The sequence below is a fragment of the Diceros bicornis genome, chromosome 5 (assembly GCF_020826845.1).
Source record: "Diceros bicornis minor isolate mBicDic1 chromosome 5, mDicBic1.mat.cur, whole genome shotgun sequence".
Lineage (NCBI taxonomy): Eukaryota > Metazoa > Chordata > Mammalia > Perissodactyla > Rhinocerotidae > Diceros > Diceros bicornis.
Genome location: NC_080744.1, coordinates 40,280,260 through 40,301,094, shown reverse-complemented (window position 1 = coordinate 40,301,094; position 20,835 = coordinate 40,280,260). Strand labels below are relative to the sequence as shown.

Genomic DNA, 20,835 nt, shown 5'->3' with positions numbered 1-20,835 from the left:
TTATATATCTGTATTGTTCCTCACATGGTAATCATTCAAGTATCATAGCTATGTGTTGTAAGCTGTGTCTACATATTGATATGATCAAAAGGATGGACTAGGGTTAGGGCAGTGTGTAAACATTTTGAGTTGTGGCTAAAATTGGGAATAAAAATAAAAGTGCAATAGGGATAAAAGCTTGCTTTGTTAAAGAATTAGTCTAACAAAAGAAAAAGAATAGAACTAAAAGGAAAGTCTATGCTGAGGGGAGAGCTGAGAGACAAGACAGAGTTGAGAACAGAAGTAATCCAAGAAAATGAACTCAGGCCAGAACCTAGAATGAATAGGGAACAGTTGAAGGAATTGAAGCACCTAATTGCAAACTTAAGGAAAAAGTTTATTGCTTCAAGTGCTTTCCTGCAGATGAGATCAGTTCTCAGAAGCCAGTGCAGCCAAATACCACCAGTCACACTACTGCCTGCCCCTCAGCCAGCAGAGGGATTTGTATACAATGTCAACTGCATTTTGATCCAACAAAACTGAAAATATATCCTGAAGCTTGCCCCAAAACACCATCACCACCCCCTACCACCACATGTAGAGCTCTATGTGCATAGTGGGCTGGGTGTGGTTGAATAGGTATAGTACCTTCTCTTCTTAAAAGCCCTGCCTTTGGAGGAATTTACTTGAATGAGTATATATTTACATACATCTCTGAAAATCTCTGAAGACAAAACAAACGCAGAAAGTATTTGCCTTATGTACACTAGCTTCTTCATTTCCTTTTGTAGGGCTTCTGGTGAAGCAAAAGCCCCTTGGGTAAGTTGTTCCTCAGTCCCCTCAGAGAGTGCAGAGAGCAGTGTGATTGAATTGGCAAAGCTGAGGTGAGATGGATCACACAGTCAACCCAGTTAGGCTTCTCTCCTGCTCTGTAGCGGGAGAGACGTCCTCCTCCCATGGGCTCCATTTTCCAAAACAGGATTATGACAAGTGGAGAAGGGCATTGTCAACCTGTGAAACTTTCCTTATGCTTTGTTCATATTTTTGTCTCTCGTCTGTGTGTGAATATTACTTCTGTATAGAGCTTATAGGTTATGTAATAAATATTTCCCGAGAACAGTAGAATAACTTCTCTCTGTTTTCTTAAGCCTGGAGAAAATGCAGAAAGATTCCAGTACAGGAAAAGAATCTATTCTCCCTGCTCTGCTTCATAAGCCTTGTGTTCCTGCTTTGTCCCGTACTGACCACATCTGGCACTTTGATGAAGAATATCTTCCAGATGCTTCCAAGCCTGCCTCTGCCAACACCCCTGAGCAGGCAGATGGTATTGGCAGCAATGGATTTGTAGCTGTTAATCTGAGCTCCTGCAAGCAGGAGCTTGATTCCAAAGAATGGGTGATTGTGGACAAGGAGCAGGACCTTCGGGATTTTAGGACAAATGAGGCTTTAGGCTATAAAACAACTGGAAGCCCTTCCGATGAGGAGCCCGAAGTACTTCAAGTCCTGGAGGAATCACCTCAAGATGAAAAGCTCCGATTGGGTCCTTGGGCAGAAAATGATCCTTTAAAGAAGGAAACCTCAGGTGTGATCTTAGCACTTTGCGGGGAGTGCCCTGCCACTGCTGCTTCAGAACAGTATACCGACAGGCTAGAACTCCAGGCTGGAGCTGCTAGTCAGTTTATTGCAGTGACACCCACAAGTCCGATGGAGGCACAAGCGGAAGGACCCCTTACAGCGGTAAGAGATTTGTTTCTGTCATTTTTCTCTGTTATCCCCTCAGGGTGCTATTAAGAAAGGACCAACAGTTGATCATCTAAGATTGTTTTAGCAAAAGCCTGAGTTTGGCAATGAGTACAGGGAGTGTTGTCTGGACTAAGTTCTGTAGTCAGTCTTCCACTAAGAAATTTCTCAAAAAGTGAGGTTTCCTGTCAGGATAGCAACTCAATACACAAAATGTGATTGTAACCTAATTTCAGAATAAAGTTTATAATTAGATCACAAGAACTATCTATCTATGTGTGTATCTATAATATGATTTTTTTAAATTTGTAATTCTAGAGATTTTGTATCTCTACATTATAAATATGGCAAGGAGGGCATATATTTAACCAGTCATGGTTTCTTCTTTGTATTGTACACTATTGCTAGGCCTAATTTTTTTTGTTCCCTTTCTCTGTCATAACCTCTACCTGGAAATTTCTCATATTTTACATTCCTCTTAAACAATCATTTTCCAGCTTCGATGTCCATTATTTAAAATATAGAGTCCCAGCTTCATTTCCAGAACTTCTGCTTCAGTAGGTCTGGGATAGAGTGGCCCAGGAATCTGCTTTTTAGCAAGCAACCGAAGGCAGTTGTAATACAGGTCTGCAAAGGAACATTTTGAGGAAACTCTATATTTACTCTCAATTTCGGCATTCAGCTGGAGACACCTGTTACTCTGTTGTTATCAGGAAGCAACGATGCCCCCCTATGACTGTGTGAGCAGCAGGAGCCCCAGAAAAGCCAGATATGGAGGCAGTAAGGAACTGTGTACACAAATCTCAGCACCAGCAGGTACATCTGTCCTTACATGGGTGGGAGTACCAGGTTTCCTTACATTCCATAGTGATCTGGCAGCTGTCTCCAACCTGTCAGAAACATTGTTACCCAAGCTGAAATGTTTTCTATTAGAACACAATTCTGCATGCAGGTGTAAAACAGTGAGAAAAGAAAACAAAATTTGATTTTGTGTACAGCTCTGTAGGAATTGACCTGCACTTCAAAATAGGGAAATAAATGCACACCTCTTTCTTCGTCAGAGTTAATTGATCTTTGCTTCTTTCCCAGGACTGCTTTGTATAGTTACACAGGATGTTCACTGCATAATGTGGCTTAGCCAAGGGAACAACAAGTTGGGGCTGAAATCTAGCCCAAACTTTGCTAGCCAAACTGTGCATCTTTGTTTGGAGCTGTTTCCTATTTGAGGAGCATCCTTTTCCAAATTGTACCAAGGTCCCCTGTGGGCAGAGGCAGGTCCTACCACCTCTCTCCCTTCCTTGCGTCCCTTTTTCACCTCACCTTTCCCCTTGCCATTTATTCCCTCTTTCCACCTTCTCAGATTCAGTTTCTTCTTTTTTTTGACTCTGTTATGCTATGTACTCACTGTTGGTCAAGCATTTTTCCAACAGCATTCTGGTATACTTCCCTTCATAAAGGGTCTCTAAAGCCTTGGCTCCATTTCTCCTAGTACTTTTTGCCCTCTGCCATCAGTACTGTCCTATCTACAAGATTGTTCTCATGCACTATCTGCAAAATTGTCTCTATCAAGTTGTTGAAAGACTTGTATTCATATATTTGATACTGTAAGGTTGACTTTATTTTCAGATATTTTTAAATAAAAATATTTTTCTTAACTGCAAGTCTCTAAAGAAATATCAGATGCATCACCTGTATACTTATGTCTAAGGTATTAAACTTACCGTTTCCTTCATTTTGGGGGGCTTGGGATATAAATATATTTATCTTGAGTCTCTTCTTGAGGCCTAAATTCTAAGTTTACTTTTGCAAAGCAGATGTTATCAGCTCCCTCACTTACTGCAGACACATTAAATAGAGAGTACTGCCAATTAGTCTCTCCAGATCTCTTGCAGCTCTGATTATATGCTGTAGCTTGGATGACATGGTAAACCATATTACCATTCTATCTGGGTATTTTAAATTAAGACATATTCTGATGGGAAACTGTTAGTTTGTATCTTTTTCACTCAGGCTTGCTTCTTTTTTATAATGATATGAAGGAAAAATGTACTGATATCCCAAAATATGTAGGAACTATAAAAATAGGCAAAGCAAAAGTTTATCTGTATTACAAGTATGGTTGGCATATTAAATTAACTGATGAGAACTTCACCACTTTTTAGTTCTTAGTGCAGATTTGTGAGCCTTCTTTAGGACTTCCTTTGTCCCTATACATGAAACCATTGATTAGCAAGTAGCATGTATAAATTTTTTAGATAATATATTTTGAAAGATGGATAAATTTTCTAGATTGCAAAGAAATTGGTTTGGAGTTATTTTCGGAAATGAGATTTTTCCCCAAGGTAAGCAGTTATGAAATTGGCCCACTATCAATCATTTCTAAAAAGAAGCTGAACAACATGGACTTACAGGGAGTAAAACAAGACCAAGCTTTGGCTTACAGGAGAAATATTAAATTATGTTTTTATTAGCAAATAGAGAGAAAGAAGTAAGCTGGCATAAATGAACAAGTATAGAGAAGAAAAATAAAATAAAATAACTTGAACTGCTTCCAAAGAGGTCTAACTATTGGTCCAAAATGGTAGTAGCTGTAGGAAAGAGTGTGACCAGTTTTATGTGATGTTGGGTAATCACTGTTGGTAGGGAGAGGGCTGGACTTGAACAGTAATATAGAAATGGAGGGGTTATTCCTTACAGAATATCATGGCAAATTGTATCACATGATCCCTTAGTTCTAGATAGTCCTTTAGAAAGCCAGTGCTTCATTTTAATATTACCTTTGGAAACAGTATATGTGACTAGGGAATAATAATACCACCTATATTTTACCTATTGCTGTGTAACAAATTACCCCAAATTTAGCACCTTTAAACAACAAATGGTTATTATTTCACTCTGTTTCTGAGGGTTAGGAATGCAGCAGTGGCTTAGTCTGATGGTTCTGGCTCAGGGTCTCTCATGAGGTTGCTGTTAATCTTTCAGCCAGGGTGAAATTATCATAAGGTTTGAGATGGGAAGATCCACGTCTAAGCTCACTCACATGGCTGTTGGCAGGCCTCAGTTGCTCACTGGCTGTTGGCTAGAGGCTTCAGTCCCTCACCCTGTGGGCCTCTCCGTACTTGACATGGCAGCTGGCTTGCCCAGTGAGTGATGAGAGAAAGAGCCAGAGATGGGGAGGGGGGTGGTAGAGACAACACACCTCCACCAAGATAGAAGCCACGGTATCTTTTATAACCTAATCTCAGAAGGGGCGTACCATCACTTCTGCCATATTTTATTGGTCACGCAGACCAACCCTGCAACAGTGTGGGAGAGACTATACAAGGGTATGAATACCAGAGGGCAAAGGTCATTGGGGGCCATCTTAGAGGTTGGCTACTATATTATCTTACATTTGTGTTCTACAGGATACTTCCATATTTGATCCTAACAGCAACTCTATGGAGCAAGCAGTTGGAATATTATTGTCACTTTTTGCACTGATGGCACCAAGTCTCCTCACTGCTTTCAGGGGTCTTCAGTCTAATAAAGGAACACAGTTGAAGTGTTATAGATGCTGTGATAGAAATCTGTAGGTTGGGGATAGTTGGACTAGACTCATCCCTAAAGGGTCTTCCAATATTGCATGAAGGGGCTTGAAAACTGACTGATAAATCCTGTAGCCATGTATGTGATATGTAATTACAGGAAAGCCAAGAAATATTTTTATTTCAGTCTATCTTTTCTGGGACTTCTATTCTTTGCATGTGAGTTGTAGGTTGCTTGTGCTTTTTAGTACCCCTACAAAATTTTTATAGTTTCAAAACCTCTTAAATAAACATTAAACTATTAATAATGAATGACTGTCTCTGAGGAGTGGGATAACAGGGGAAGGGACAAAATCAACTTTTACTTTTCATTTACTTAGGTCTTGAGGCTTCAGGTTTTCAGTTTTACCCACTGCTGTGGCAAAGACTGCTGCCCTCGTCATTCTTACCCCTGCCAGCCCCCCTATCCATTCACATAAACCAAACCACAATAAAACAATATCTTCAGCAAAAGTAACCAACATAAGTGTGGTCAGAGTAACAATAGGGCTAAAGAGTGAGTGAGTGGGACATTCTCTTTAGCATGTATGGCCTCTTAATATTCATATGTTACCACTTCTGTATACTGCCTGTATAGAAAGAAAAATTTGGTACATAAAAACATGGGTCAATAATAGTATTTTAGTTTTATTCATAGTTTTCAACACTTGTATAAAGTATTATATAGGGCCGGCCCCATGGCTTAGTGGTTAAGTGCACGCGCTCCGCTACTGGCGGCCCGGGTTCGGATCCCGGGTGTGCACCGACACACCGCTTCTCCGGCCATGCTGAGGCCGCATCCCACATACAGCAACTAGAAGGATGTACAACTGTGACATACAACTATCTACTGGGGCTTTGGGGGGGAAAAAAGGAGGAGGATTGGTAATAGATGTTAGCTCAGAGCAGGTCTTCCTCAGCAAAAAGAGGAGGATTAGCACGGATGTTAGCTCAGGGCTGATCTTCACCATAAAAAAAAAAAAAAGTATTATATAAAGATGCTTTTTAAAATTTTATTGAGGTCATATTGGTTTATAACATTGTGTAATTTCAGGTGTACATTATTATATATCAGGGTTTTTTTGCTGAGGAAGATTCACCCTGAGCTAACATCCATGCCAGTCCTTCTCTATTTTTTAGTATGTGGGCCACCAGCACAGTATGGCTGCTGACCGAGTGCCGTAGGTCCATACCCGGGAACAGAACCCGGGCCACTGAAGCAGAGTGTGCTGAACTTAACCACTAGGCCACCAGGGCTGGCCCTGTATATCAGTTTCTCTATACACTGCATCATGCTCACCACTAATAGTCTAGTTTTTATCTGTCACCATACATATGTGGCGTTTACCCCTTTTGCCAACCCCTCCACCACTTCCACTCTGGTAAGCACTAATCTGTTCTCTTTATCCATGTATTTTTTATTAAAGATGCTTTTTTTTTTTTTTTTTAAATTTTTAAAAAAAAAAATTTTTTTTTTAATTATTTATTTATTTATTTATTTTTCCCCCAAAGCCCCAGTAGATAGTTGTATGTCACAGTTGCACATCCTTCCAGCTGCTGTATGTGGGACGTGGCCTCAGCATGGCCGGAGAAGCGGTGCGCCAGTGCGCGCCCGGGATCCGAACCCGGGCCGCCAGCGTGGAGCGCACGCACTTAACCGCTAAGCCATGGGGCCGGCCCCTAAAGATGCTTTTAACAAAAGAAGTCTATAGTGGAATTTGAATGGCCCAAAGAAACTTGAATGGTTAAAATTTAATGTTTTTAATAGGCTAGGAGTGTGTTCCTATAACTCAGTTATTCTTGGCTATAGTAGGAACCAATAGATTATTCTACTACCTATCTCTATTCTAATTTGTCAAAAAAACAGAATGAGATATAGATATTTTGTATACCACATACCTTTCATTTGCAAAAGAGGCTATTTGGTATAAATGTTGAACTTCCCAAAATTTTTGTTATCTTAATAGCATTACTATCCTTGAATGAAAGAAAAGTAAAAGGATTATTTGTAAGTTAAAATGCAAATAATAATTGGTTTGTAGTCTGTTGTCTCTTGCTGTGTGACCAGTTCTAAACGTGGGGTAACTATAAAATAACGAGGCTGCTTTATCTGAACTAGAAAGTAGTGAGACTGATATTAGTCAAACTTAGTACCAGGCATTAATAAAAATAAGAAAATATGAAAGAAATGGAAAATATCGAGATCACTTTCTAATTCTGTAGAAAGGTGTACCTGATACAGTTAGAGAACAGAAGTCTAAGTGAAATCTCCCATGACAGCTCTGAATTTATTTTGCTTTGAATTCAGACCAATTACCATAGTTTTCCTAGAACTTAATGGGCTTCATTAAGTGAGTTGACTTATTTGATTTCTCAAAAAGGCTGTTTTCCTTACCAGTTTATGTGGTTGACATTTTCTGCTTCCTTACATGTCACTTTGAGGGGGAGGAGGAGGAGGAAGATTGGCCCTGAGCTAACCTCTGTTGCCAGTCTTCCTCTTTTTGCTTGAGGAAGATTGGCCCTGAGCTAACATCTGTGCCAGTCTTCCCCTACTTATTTTGTATGTGGGATGCCACCACAGCATGGCTTGATGAGTGGGGTAGGTCCACGCCCGGCATCCGAACCCACGGACCCTGGGCCACCAAAGCGGATCACTTGAACTTAACCACTACATCACCGGGCTGGCCCCTGCGTGTCACTTTTAACAAATGTGAAGATGTAGAAACGCTAGGTGTCTTAAGAAAGGACATTCTTATTAGCTGTTGAATCTTATTCACATAGAATTGAAATTACCTCAGTGGAAGGATGGTAGAATTTCATTTATCATAGGCTTGACCTTAAAAAATTAAAGATATGAAACGTTAGTAAACATCTTTGTATGTCTTTGCTTATAGGAAGATATAATATTCCTAATATTGTTTGATTGATAGAATTTATGGGAAACGGCAAACTGCATGTAAATTTGCAGTTTTTCAACTTAGAATAATTTGCCAATACTTTTTTCCTATGTTCCTGTATCCAGATTCTGCTAGGAAATAGCTGGCACACTCAAAGGGACTTGGAGAGAATTTAATGAAAGGAACTTTTTACAGATGTGTGAGTAGAGTTAAGAAAACCAAAAGGACCAGCAATAGAGGGAGCCATTCCTATCCTGAGTCCTGAGAGAGAAGGAAGAGGGGCTGTTAGCAGAAGCTGGTGAGAGTCACATCTGTGAAAGTGGGACCATGTGACAGGAGCCATGGCCACAAGTGGTAGAGTGTAGCCACCACCAAAGCTGCAGTCCCTCAGGGAGGAAGCAGAGAGAATTAATATCCAGACCTTTCTTTCCTCCAACCCTAATTCTCTGTTGGTGCTGCCCGTTGGGCAAACCCAACCAGAAATCAGAAGGCAAGGGAGCCTGGATAGTGCAGTCCTTAGAAGTCAGTCTTCCAGAACACAGAGCAGGCTAAAGAAAAAGTAGAGATGAACCTAGAGGGAGACTGTTCTGTATAGTTCCTGAGTAGGGGAACTTGAGTGTCATGCATTTTTATTCAGAATTGTTCGTAAGTATGAGTTGAGCAGACCTGGTCAACATCTGTGTTCCTTTTATAAATTAGAATTTGAGGTTTTAAGTCTCAAATCATGCATCTGCATTTATGTTCCCCATTATTGCATTTTAACTTTTTTCTCTTCTCTCTCCAGATTACAATTCCTAGACCTTCTGTGGCATCTACACAGTCGACTTCAGGAAGCTTTCACTATGGTCAGCCGCCAGAGAAGAAAGACCTTCAGCCTCTGGAGCCCACTGTGGAACTCTGCTCTCCAAGGGAGAACTTCTCTGGCTTGGTTGTGACAGAGGGTGAACCTCCTAGTGGAGGAAGCAGAACAGACTTGGGGATTCAGATAGATCATATTGGTCATGACATGTTACCCAATATTAGAGAGTGTGACAGATCCCGAGACCTGGGACCAAAAGACATTCCTGACCATAACAGACTGGCTGTGAGAGAATGTGAGGGTCTCTCTAGGGAAACTGAAGAGAAGAGCATTCTTCTAGGGTCAGAGAATGAAGATGAAAAGTTAAGTAAAGGGCAGCATTATATTGAGATCTCCTGTCTGCCAGGAGACTTAGTAACTATGGAAAGGGACCGCTCAGCTCCTACTGAACCTTTTGATGTAACAAAAACACAGACTTTCAGTGTGGTGCCAAATCACGACAAAAATCATGAGATAATGAAGCTTCTAGCAGTTAGAACTTCAGAAACTTCTCCACGAGTCATTGACCCACATGTTGAAGGACACATAGGCCAGGTGGCAGCAATGCAAAAAAGTAAGTTATCTAAGGATGATGATATGAAGAGTGAAGACTTGCCTGGTCATCAAGGAGACCTCTCTACTTTTTTGCACCAAGAGGGTAAGAGAGAGAAAATTGCCCCTAGAAATGGAGAACTATTTCCGTGTGTTTCAGAGAGTGAACACTGTCCCCCATCCCGGAAGGATGTGGTTAGGTCATCCTTTGTAACCAGACACAGTCGAATCCCTGTTTTAGCACAAGACATAGACTCAACTTTTGAATCATCCTCTCCAGTCTCTGCAAAAGAAAAGCTCCTCCAGAAGAAAGCTTATCAGCCAGACCTAGTCAAGCTTCTGGTGGAAAAAAGGCAACTCAGGTCTTTCCTTGGGGACCTCTCAAGTGCCTCTGATAAATTGCTAGAGGAGAGACTAGCCACTGTTCCTGCTCCTTTTTCTGAGGAGGAAGTCTTCACTCCCTTTTCAAGACTGGCTGTAGACTCGCATCTGAGCAGATCAGCTGAAGACAGCTTCCTGTCACCCATCGTCTCCCAGTCCAGAAAGAGCAAAATTCCAAGGCCAGTTTCATGGGTCAACACAGATCAAGTCAATAGCTCAACTTCATCTCATTTCTTGCCTCGGCCACCGCCAGGAAAGCCACCCACAAGGCCTGGAGTAGAAGCCAGGTAATGCTGTGTGCTCTCCCTATGTTAAGTGTGTAGCATTTATTTCTGTGTCTGCCTGCTTATAATGTCAGTGGTTTCATTTCTTTGTTGCCTACTTCTGATCATCTACTTCTTTCTCTGCCTTTCCCAAGCATTATAGCACAGCGTAGCAGAAGAGATCAGATTAATCCGGGTTAATTCTTAGCTCTCCCACTTTCGAGGAGTGTGAACCTCAGCTTCCTCATCTATAAAATGGGTAAAACATTTGCCTCGTGGTTTTGGGAGGTGAAATAAGGTAGCATATGTCTAGAGTGCTTATTAGCATGCAACAAAGGTTATATCTCTTCCAGTCCATTTTAACTAGATAGTAATTTTCTAGCTTTGTCTAGTTAGAATCCCTTTATAACAGAGGTCATTATGGTGTCAAAGTCTAGTGAACAATACTTTGTCCATAATTTGGTGAATGGGCCCTGGTAACTGCTATTTATCTGATTATAATAAATTAAACAAAAAAAATCCTATAGGAGCTTTCCCTAGGTCTGATGGTATATATATACAACCATATATAATAAAGATATTGTTTTAATATTTACTGTATGGTATACTTGTTTATTGAAATATTCTCATGTATAGTTGACCATAAAGTGATTGTATTTTGAAGAAGAGGGGAAAATAAAATATTGGGAGGTGATGAGCCAATTCTCACTTTCACAGAGTAGAATGGTCTAAACCCTTGGAAAGAAAGAGAAAAAGGATGGTCTTTTAACAAAAAAAAAGTGAAAATCAAAATACATTTACATGAAAACTGTAGCCTGTTGTAGATAGTATAACAGTAGGCCTCCACCTATTATAAGGATTTCTGAAATGTATCAAAGTGAGAATCGATCTGTATTATTACCAGCAGAATTTGCTGCCCTTACCTAAAATAAGTTTAGTTTTGACTTGCCCTAGGGTTTCAGGTTCAAGGGTAACTAAATATTGGATTTGAAGTGCCAGTGGGACAGGACTCCCAGAGGAAGAATGGTGATGAGTAAACAGCAGTCATTTAGCTGAGACATTTTAAAAAGGTGATTCCATGAACAATATTCACACATCCCCCTTTTTCTTCTGCATGGCATCTATTATTAATAGAGATGGTATATTTGTGGCTTGAGCTGCTTTGGACTGCCACAAACAAATCTTAATTATGATTTATTATTTAGCACTTTACATGTCCCCTAAAAGTAGCTCTTGGAGACCGAGCTAAGCATGTGGCATTGTGCCAGTTATTTTAGAGCTGACCAGCCTGGAACTCATCTGGGAACTCACTGGAAACTCAACTTTTACACTTAGGTCCTGGCACAGAGGAATTATTTTATTTCATTCTACAAATTTTACTGTCAGATCCATGAGGGTAGGCTTAACCAGAATGAGTTTCATGTCACTTGTCAGAATAAGTAGATGGTGGAGCAGGAGGAGAGAAAAATCAGAGGAAAAATCAGTAACTTGTTGCTGACCCATGATGGTGATGATAGCTACTGATGCCCCTGCATCCTGCAGGTGCTAATTCAACCTTGGAAGTTCTTCTCCCACTTTCTTCTATAATGAGTGCCATGTCAGCAGTGTGAGGTTTAAATTCTTAAACTGAATGGGTTTTTAGGGCAAGACAGGAAGACATTTAGGGCAGAGAAGACATTGCTATTCATATGAATACTCTCTAGATTTAGAATTCTGAGGTCCAAGCTCAGTTGCCAGTAACAGGGGCAGTCAGTCCCCAAACCCAGCTCCCCTGAATCTTAGGCTGTTGTCAGGCAGAAACTGAGGCCAAGAGAAATCAGCGACTACTCTTTTCTTTTTGATATTATTAAATGAGTTGAAATATACTTTTATCTGTAGTTCCTGCTGTTCATGAGTACAGTTTGTGTTGAAGACTTACATTGTGGTGTTTAATGTTTGTATACGTATACGCAGAATTCCCATCCCAGGAGCCTTAAACAAGATGGTTTACTCTCTCTCTCCCGTGCTAACATGCTAGAGACATTTCATTAAGTTAGTCCTCAAATTAGAAGAGCAGACATGCCCTACGAGGGAGGGGACCAATAACACTTATGTGCTTCTGAATGGCAGACATCCAACCAAGGACTTTACTTGGGCTCTTGCATGTGGCTGCTCGGTGACCCTGTGAGATAGATCGTATTCCCATTAAAGCTAGGAGAGGGTCAATAATTTGTCCAGGGTCATACAGCTGGTATGTGAAAGAGTAACTCTGTCCTGTAAGCATTTCCTGATTTTGACTCACATCACACACATTATGATTTGGGACATTGTGACTTTCTAGGCACACTTGAAATTGATTAAAATGAAAATAATTCTTTGTTCTTTTAAGGCTCCGCAGATATAAAGTCCTAGGGAGTAGCAATTCCGACTCAGACCTTTTCTCCCGCCTGGCCCAGATTCTTCAAAATGGATCTCAGAAACCCCGGAGCACTACTCAGTGCAAGAATCCAGGATCCCCTCACAATCCAAAAACACCACCCAAGAGCCCAGTTGTCCCTCGCAGGAGTCCCAGTGCCTCTCCTCGAAGCTCTTCTTTGCCTCGCACGTCTAGTTCCTCACCATCAAGGTCTGGACGGCCCCACCATGACCAGAGGAGTTCATCCCCACATCTGGGGAGAAGCAAGTCACCTCCCAGCCACTCAGGATCTTCCTCCTCCAGGAGGTCCTGCCAACAGGAGCACTGCAAACCTAGCAAGAACGGCCTGAAAGGATCCGGCAGCCTCCACCACCACTCAGCCAGCACTAAAGCTCCTCCAGGGAAGAGTAAGTCAGCTAATAAACTCAGCAGATAGGAGCCGGCTGCATCTCTGTGAAAGGTGTGAGATCTTCCTCCTAAACCTGATGCATGTGTGTCCCTCTACTGTCTATTTAAAAAATCAGTGTTGATCTTCTCTTGCAAAAGAAAGTAACATGATAATTTATAAGAAGACAAGTATATGATTAGGAATTACCTAAGGCAGGCAGCAAGCAGATCTGGAATCAAAGCCTTTGCATAGGAAGGGGCAATCCAGTAAAATCCAAGAGGGAGAAGCTAACTAAATGAACTCTCATTTTTCAGCAGCCTTTGAAACAACAGAGTTGAAGGTAGGAAGTGGAATGGAATTTTAAGGGGTTTGGCCTACTTTTTTAAAGGCTCTGCTCAAAGATTATATGGCAAAAGTGAAACTTCTTGATTTAATATTTTCATTCAAAACTTCCCAACCTTAGAGAGTCGGAATTGCTCTGATATTAGAGTACATAAGAAGTCTGTTGCTGGGGAGCCAGTGCTCATAAACATTTGGCTTTTGTGTTTATCTGGTGTACTGTGAGTTCACCCCTTTACTTGGCCTCATTCCTAGTACCCTCCCTGGACTTTACATTTTTTAAAGTTAGTGTTTCTCACCTGATCCACTCTCTCTTCTTGTAAAGAGTGCTGTTTTAGCAGCACATGCTGAGAATTTCAAATCCAATTACTTTTTTTTAGTCCCCTAATATTTTTCTTTGGAGCAGCAGTTCTTGACTCAGCATATTTTTATTGTGAAAAATAACTGATGAAACTTAGGTAAAGGAAGAAAAAGTCTAAATAGAGCTACTTTGCAGGCTTTAGTGCGTTAGGGAGAGAGGGATAGGGTGTGGGGTAATACCCTTCCAGATAGAAGAACCCTCTTCCCCCCTGTTAGTTTCCTCTTGTGGAAGGAAAACTTACCAGAGTAGATCTTGCTTCCTTAAGTCTTCTAAGTACCAACTATTTCTAATATCAACCTCCAAGATGATATCAGGGAAGTACAATGCTGTGGATTGTGACTTGATGCTTTTAGAAATTTAGAAAGAAAAGTAGAAAGAAATTAGGTACGTTGCTGAGGCTTAAAATCCTTAAACTTTGTATTTTATACATTTAGCCAATAAGGAATGAATATCTGGGGAAATAAATTTAGGCTCAATATTTATCTTTTAATGTTTTATTACCTGCTTTTCTTGTGCTTTAGTTTGAATATTTGGGCTTCTTGACCTGATTTCCATGTAATCTCAATTTATAAAGCTGTAAGGAGAATCATATTTGTTCTGATCTCACTCTTCTGCTAAGAGGAATCAGGCAAAATTAAATTATACTAGACTTTTAAAATGGGCTATTTTATACTCTGTAGGTGTTCTGTGTCGTAAAGACCTTATTAAGGTCAGGCAAATTGGTCTGCTTGCTGTTGAAATTTGCCTTCTAGCAAACATCTGTGCTTTCTCTTTGACCTTCTGTTTGGTCAATCTAAACCTAGTATGGTTGAATTGGAAAACAAAAAAAGAAAGAAATCTATTTCCTCACCAAGTAAACATATTCTAATGCTGCATCAAAGCTGCCCTGAAGCTGCACTGAACTTATCTCATTCTCTTTATCCGTGTTGAGCTCTTTAAAAAAAACTTCAAAATACTATTGAGGCATATATGGTCTCCCATAAGAAATGTAGCCTAGTGTGGAATCTTAATTTCTCTCCGGTTCTAAGCACTACAGAGGAATGCAATAGATAAGACATATTTGCTGTTTAACTAAAGCAACTGTAATATTGGAAGACTGATCCTTCTGTATTATACTGTATAATAGTTGCTATAACACTACTTGCATGTCTTCATGGTAAATTATATAAATATTTATAAATATATAGAGAAACATATGCTTATATAAGCTCATTCTTTCTCATTCTCCATTTCAAGAGAATTTCAAGATCACAGATGGTGAAATTCCTTTTTATTGTGTGCCTGGCGTACACTTGGGTCTTGCCTATCTTCATTTTCTGAAAATATGTTCCAGGCATGTGACACTTCAGATTCTTCTTGCCTTCCTTGTGTATAATGCAAGGGTTGGCAGTGTTTGCAAGCCAAGATAGGTTATTTAATTTTCATTTTTGAAAGATTTTAATAGGGGAAAAAAATTACTGGGACATGCTTGTAATACTGGTTCAAAGATTTGTCATGTTAATCACATAATTCTATCCTTATGGTTAGAATGGATAAACTGGGATGATAATCATGGGTCTGACATAAATTTTTTTTAAATCTCTTAAAAGTGACCATTCCACTTACCTCTTTTCACCTCACTTTTTTGGGGTGGTGGTGGGGAGTAATCTATAATTAAGAAATTATTTTCTTTTTTCTGTTGTGTTAGCTAAATTGTGCTGAGGGTAGCCAGCTTTAAATCTTGACCCCTCTAGTCAGAAATGTGCTCATGGTAACCACTGGAAAAGCTGATGAGGCTACAGTTGTGGTGTGTGTGTTATTTTATTTCTTATTGGCGTCTCTCTGCTAGCAGTCAAAACTGACAGTGATGGCAACATCTCAACTGAGTATTTTCTCTCTTTCTTGGTCCTTCTGTTTCTGTCCCAAATTTTCCACTGTGTTGCCTCCTTTTATAAAGGGCACTGACAGACTCAAGATCCAGAGAGAAACAGCCTCATTTTGTAAGAATATTTTATTTTGCATGTAGAGGAGAGAGTTAACCAAAGATGTTTCTGCTCTGATACTTTCAAAAGAAAACAGACTATATCTTATGTATCAATAGGTCCACTTAAAAGTACTAGCTTATATAGAGATGTACTTTATGTTTTTTAAAAGCATAGTTTGTGCTTTTAGATGTTAGTTGTCTCAGGCTAAAAAGAGAAGTTGGCAGCCCTGAGCAAAGCACTTTTGGCACAAGGATTTTTGTTTTTATTTTATTTTAAAGTATGGTACAGAGAATGAGTTGATTTTTTTGTTGTTGTTTTCAGTTCTTTATTTTTTATTTATTTTTGTTTTTTTTAGTGACGGCATATTTCAGTGACAAACAGATTATCCAACTAATTTTAAAGCAGTTCGGTTATTCTACCTAAGATGAGGGACATGGCCATTATTAAAGTCAAGCCAAACTTTCCTAAAAGTAGTATGGGACAGTTATCTTTTGAAAATCAAAGGCCTCCTGGTTTCTCCTGTCACAACAAAGTGGCTGGTTACCTAGTCACACTTAACTTACCTTCCCTTGTCTAGTCTCTGGAGTTACTTGGGTGGAGTAGAAGATGGAATTAGCAACAGCCCAGTTCCTTTAGGTAGCCTTCTTCCTAAATTATGCTGCCAAATCTCCAGGGTGTACAGATTGGTTGAAATATTAAATTCCACATAGTAATTTTTTGCACAGCTTAAAAGCATTTAATGTAGAGTGAACAAAGAAGGAAAATTGGGTCATATCAAATTTAACCTTAAAGCACAGATTATAAACATCTTTGAATGGTAAATCTTAGGCAGGCACTCTCATTCTCAAGTTGGTATGCAACCTGGCCTTGCTGATAGTGGCGTCATTACATTTACTGTTTTTTAAATTGCATGTTGTGAAGTGAATGTTTTTTGTAAAAGTTGTCAAGTTAATCGAGTCCTAAATAAGTAGCAAAATGGTAATTGAGACCCACTGATGTCATTATCTACTTTATATTATTTGCTTTAAAATACTAAACAAATCTCAACTGCTTACTAACTCAGTGGACTAGTTGTACAGTAGCTCTTGCTATTTAGCTCCTAGTCACTCTAGGAGCTTGAGGTTCTTCAGTGATTATCAGCGAGTCCGTCCAGGCCACAGATTTTATGTGAATGTTTCTATGGCTGCATTCAATCTACAAGGAAACAGTGTACATTGGTACATGTTTTATAAACCCAGACACAGATAGTTGAAACTATAATTAGTTTTTCTATACCCAGTAGCTTTGAATTAAAAACAGATGCTTTTTCTCTTAGAGCAGAGAAGTCTTTGTTCTAGGAACTACATTCCTAATCTAACATTAGGAACTGGTGAGAGGAGAAACAGGATCCAGGATTGAGAATTTAATGGCTTAGTGAAAAAAATGCATCTTACTCTGGCTATTTGAAAATATATTTATTTGTAGATAAGTCTAGATTTGGTCTTGGAGATCAAAGTTTTCACATTTTAAAACTTTTTTCATTCCTTTGTATCTATCAAAATGTGGCATATGTTAGGGAACCATTTCTTCTGTCTTGTTCATGGATTTTGGAATTAAGTTGTTCGCGTTCACTCTTTTAAAAAAGTCTGCCCATTTCTGTGTATGTGCATTTACTACCGATGTGTTGGGGCTTTGCCTAAAAGAAGAGATACTTTAGCACCTGTATTACCGAGAAGATAGAATGGTTGACAACAACTGCATTGTTTAACTTTCTTGAGTTTGGTTCTGTATACAGTTTATTTGCAGAATACTTACTTATCTGTGTTTTAATACAAAAAGTATTACAGGATTAAGGCATGTAACCACTATGGTAGTCCTCACATGTCAATATTTACCCAAGTTCAGAAACCACAGGTACATATTTAGACCTTAACTTAGAAAAGGGAACAAGAGGCAATTCCAGGCCTCAGGCCATATGGAAGGATGCAGTACATGGAAACCCCAGGTGGTTGTTAGGACCTCCCACTTCCCTGTTATCATCCAGTAGAGCTCTGGTGTGTACCTGGACAATGTGAGAGTAGTGTGGAAACATCGTACCACTGGATGTTCTCAATAGTTGGGCAATCCCTCTGGAATTATGAGAAATTTAATCCAGATAATCTTGGGAGCTATAGAATCAGTCACCAACATTGCTAGGGAGAACTGCAGGGAGTATATATGCGGAATTCCTGTAGTTCTTAGTAACTCCAGGACACGGGACAAGGATCCTTATTCATTTAAAAGGTAATTTGGATGCTGCACCCCTCAATCCCTGAGAAATCCCTGGGTGGACATGACATCATGGCGTTCAAGTCTTGGCCCATCAGTACATTTTCTAATTCAGTTGTGATTATCTGCTCCGATTTTTAAAGTGTAAGCTTGATGTTATTATTATTATTATTCCCCTTGAGCAAATCAAGATCAAGATCATCTTCAGGTTATACATAATCTCAAGACACTGAATAGCCAAGTAGTAACATTTTACTCAGTAATGATTTGAATATTTCCTTAGACTTTGCTGGATCCTTGGTCTTAAGGAGACATATGAAAGAAGTGAAGCCTTTCCTTCATTGCCCTGTGACACTTTAACAGGGTCTGCCTCTTTAATTGGAAGTGACAGTATGGACACAGTATGTTATCACTGGCGATGCTGACATGTCTCTCAGATTCCCTGGGCCAGGGGTTCCGGGTTCCTTGACCTAGAGAATAGGATTCAGTGAGGCAGATCTTTGAGCCCATGTGACTACAGAATTTGCTGATGACATGATTTTACACACTAACGATGGATAGGAATTTTACCTCTCTTTTCAGTAGTTTAATATTGTTTCATATTGTGTACATAAGTGTTCACTCACCCTGTTAAAAACATTGAGTAAACCAAGTTTTTATATATACTACACTTGCCATATGATGCTTTTTTCCTGCTTATAATATGCAGTTTAAATCCTTAAAATTCATGCACAGCACTTCTCCATACCTGGAGTCTGTCTGGGTGTTCTTCACTCACCCACAAGGAATAAATAAGGCTATCAGAGCTTGAACGTGATTTATTTTAGGGAGCAACCCAAGGAGGGGAAAGCCCTCGGGACTTTTTCACAACTATTTTCTTTTTAAACTACTATTCACCAGATAAATTAGTTCACTAAGGTAAAGAGCATTCAGAAATACAAAGATAGGAAGATTAAAAAAATGTAATGCTGTGCCACTTGGGGCTCTGAAATTGGATTGGGTGAACTGGAGAGAACAGATAGATGACCCAGGCTTGAGCCCCCTCACTTCTCCCTCATACAGAGTTCCTGGTCGTCCTCCTGATTCCTTTCCTGAAATAGCCAGTGCCGATTTCATTAGGCCATTTACTTACAAGGTCACAGCTTTTAGGAAAAAAGTGGGAGGAGGGAAACTTCTAGTTTTGAATTAGATATAACTCTTCAAAGTTATGAACTATTGGCAGCTATTAAATCAGATTGAACCACAAACCAGAAGAATTCTCTCTTGTAGAGCAAGACCAGTTAGTTGGAATAGAAGACTTTAATGATTCCAATTTTCTCCCTTTCTTCTCCTCTTCATGAATCAGAGTGATGAGAAATTGCTCTGAAATACTACAAATGTATTGCATTGTGTCCCTTTCCCCTCCAAGCAGCCCTCTTTATGCATTTTTGCTCAGGCAACCAAGGATATAGAGTATTGGCAGAAACACAGAGTGCTTTTGTATAGGCCATCTGTACATAAAAGTGTAATTATTTATTTAATTTTCCCATTTGTATCATATTAAAGCCTTGTACAGTGTTTTAAGTTCTGTTTTAAAATTATTTTGTATTTTATTTTTATAATCTAGTAATAAAATATTCATTCCGCATGCAAACTCCAGTTCTATTTGTGTGATGGCTTGGATTTCAAAAGTGGGATATATTATTTTTCTAATTTAATAAAGTTATTGAATGCACCAGAGGTTACAAGATCAACAGGGAACAGAAAGTGTTACTATAAAAGCAGTACCATATCCAGAAGTGACCTAAAAAAGGAAGCACTGAACTGAATAGAAACTAGGTGTTCAGTATCCCTGCAGATAAAAATCAAGGTTCAGGGATATGAGGAGACAGTTCCCCATGTAATAAAACTGAAAGTGTTAAAAAGCTCCTTTTCAGTCCATCATTCTATTTCTGGCTGGAAGTACTTTTTCCTTCTCTGCAGGAAACATCCCTTTTAGCGCCAGAGTGATTCCTGCTCCCCAACCCCTCCTTTCCACCTGTAACTTTCCTTTGAACTAGAGGAACTCGCAGGAGGCATTCACAGGGGCACTGCAGTGGGCACTGCTTCACCCCTCGGGGTTTGGTTTGGCCTGGGGAGTTAGGCCATCTGTTTTTCTCTGCCTGGTTTCCCTTTCTTGATTTCTCAGTGAGCAGCAACATCCAAAGAGCTGACTTTCATGTTTTTCGAAATAAGAGAAATTCAGAAATATCTCAAGCTTCCAGAAGCTAATCATGAATGTGCCTATTAACAACTGCAAAGCAGTTGAAATATTAACGTGGTGTAAACCCTCTTCACAAGGTGTAAGAGAGGCAGAGATACAGACAAGCGACTCCGTGCGCAGGGTTGCCTGAGGGTTGTCGTGGGCTCAAGGGTTGTGGGTTGAGGATTATAAAAAGCCTACCTGCTAGGATTCCGTCTTATAGCCTTAAATGGTCATCCCCTGACGGTGAGTGCTGGGAAACCAGTGCGTACGGCATGGGCCAGGGGATTGAAAACTCAGCCTTTGAGAAAGACAAGGTCAAAATGAGGTTAGGCTAACTTTATCGTAAGATCTTTAGGGTGGTGACGGCTAAATCTAGAAAACTTAAACTCTTGAAAGAAAAGAAGGAGCTTGTCACATAAGATGTAGGCAGGTGTCTCCCTCCGGGGAATCGTTCACCTTTACCGTCCGGCCGTTCACCCGGGCCCTCGGTCTCCTCCTCCGCGTCCCCGAGTCCCGGCAGATCGCCCCTCGGGCCAGGGCAGCCGGGGCCGGGCCTCATCGATAGCGGTGCGGCTGCACTTCGCGGACCACCGGGCCTTTTGCGCGGCCTTGATGGAAGGCCTGAGCTGAGCTGCAGCCTGGGGAAGCCCCGCCGCCGCCGGTCCCGCCCCCTCCCACCGCCCCCTCCGCCCAGCGGCCCA

The 20,835-nt window shown here is 40.2% G+C and overlaps 1 protein-coding gene across 6 annotated transcripts in view; it reads left to right on the top strand.

The window, feature by feature from the left end:
* Positions 1 to 19,537, top strand: part of TTBK2 (tau tubulin kinase 2) — a 127,967-nt gene extending 108,430 nt beyond the window's left edge. For all 6 annotated transcript variants that reach the window (XM_058541375.1, XM_058541374.1, XM_058541373.1 and 3 more), the window contains 3 exons: positions 1,128 to 1,716; positions 8,967 to 10,240; positions 12,585 to 19,537. In XM_058541375.1, the coding sequence (XP_058397358.1) occupies positions 1,128 to 1,716; positions 8,967 to 10,240; positions 12,585 to 13,047 (2,326 nt within the window). In that variant the 3' untranslated portion in view covers positions 13,048 to 19,537. The remainder of the gene's footprint in view (positions 1 to 1,127; positions 1,717 to 8,966; positions 10,241 to 12,584) is intronic.
* The last annotated feature ends 1,298 nt before the right edge of the window (positions 19,538 to 20,835 follow it).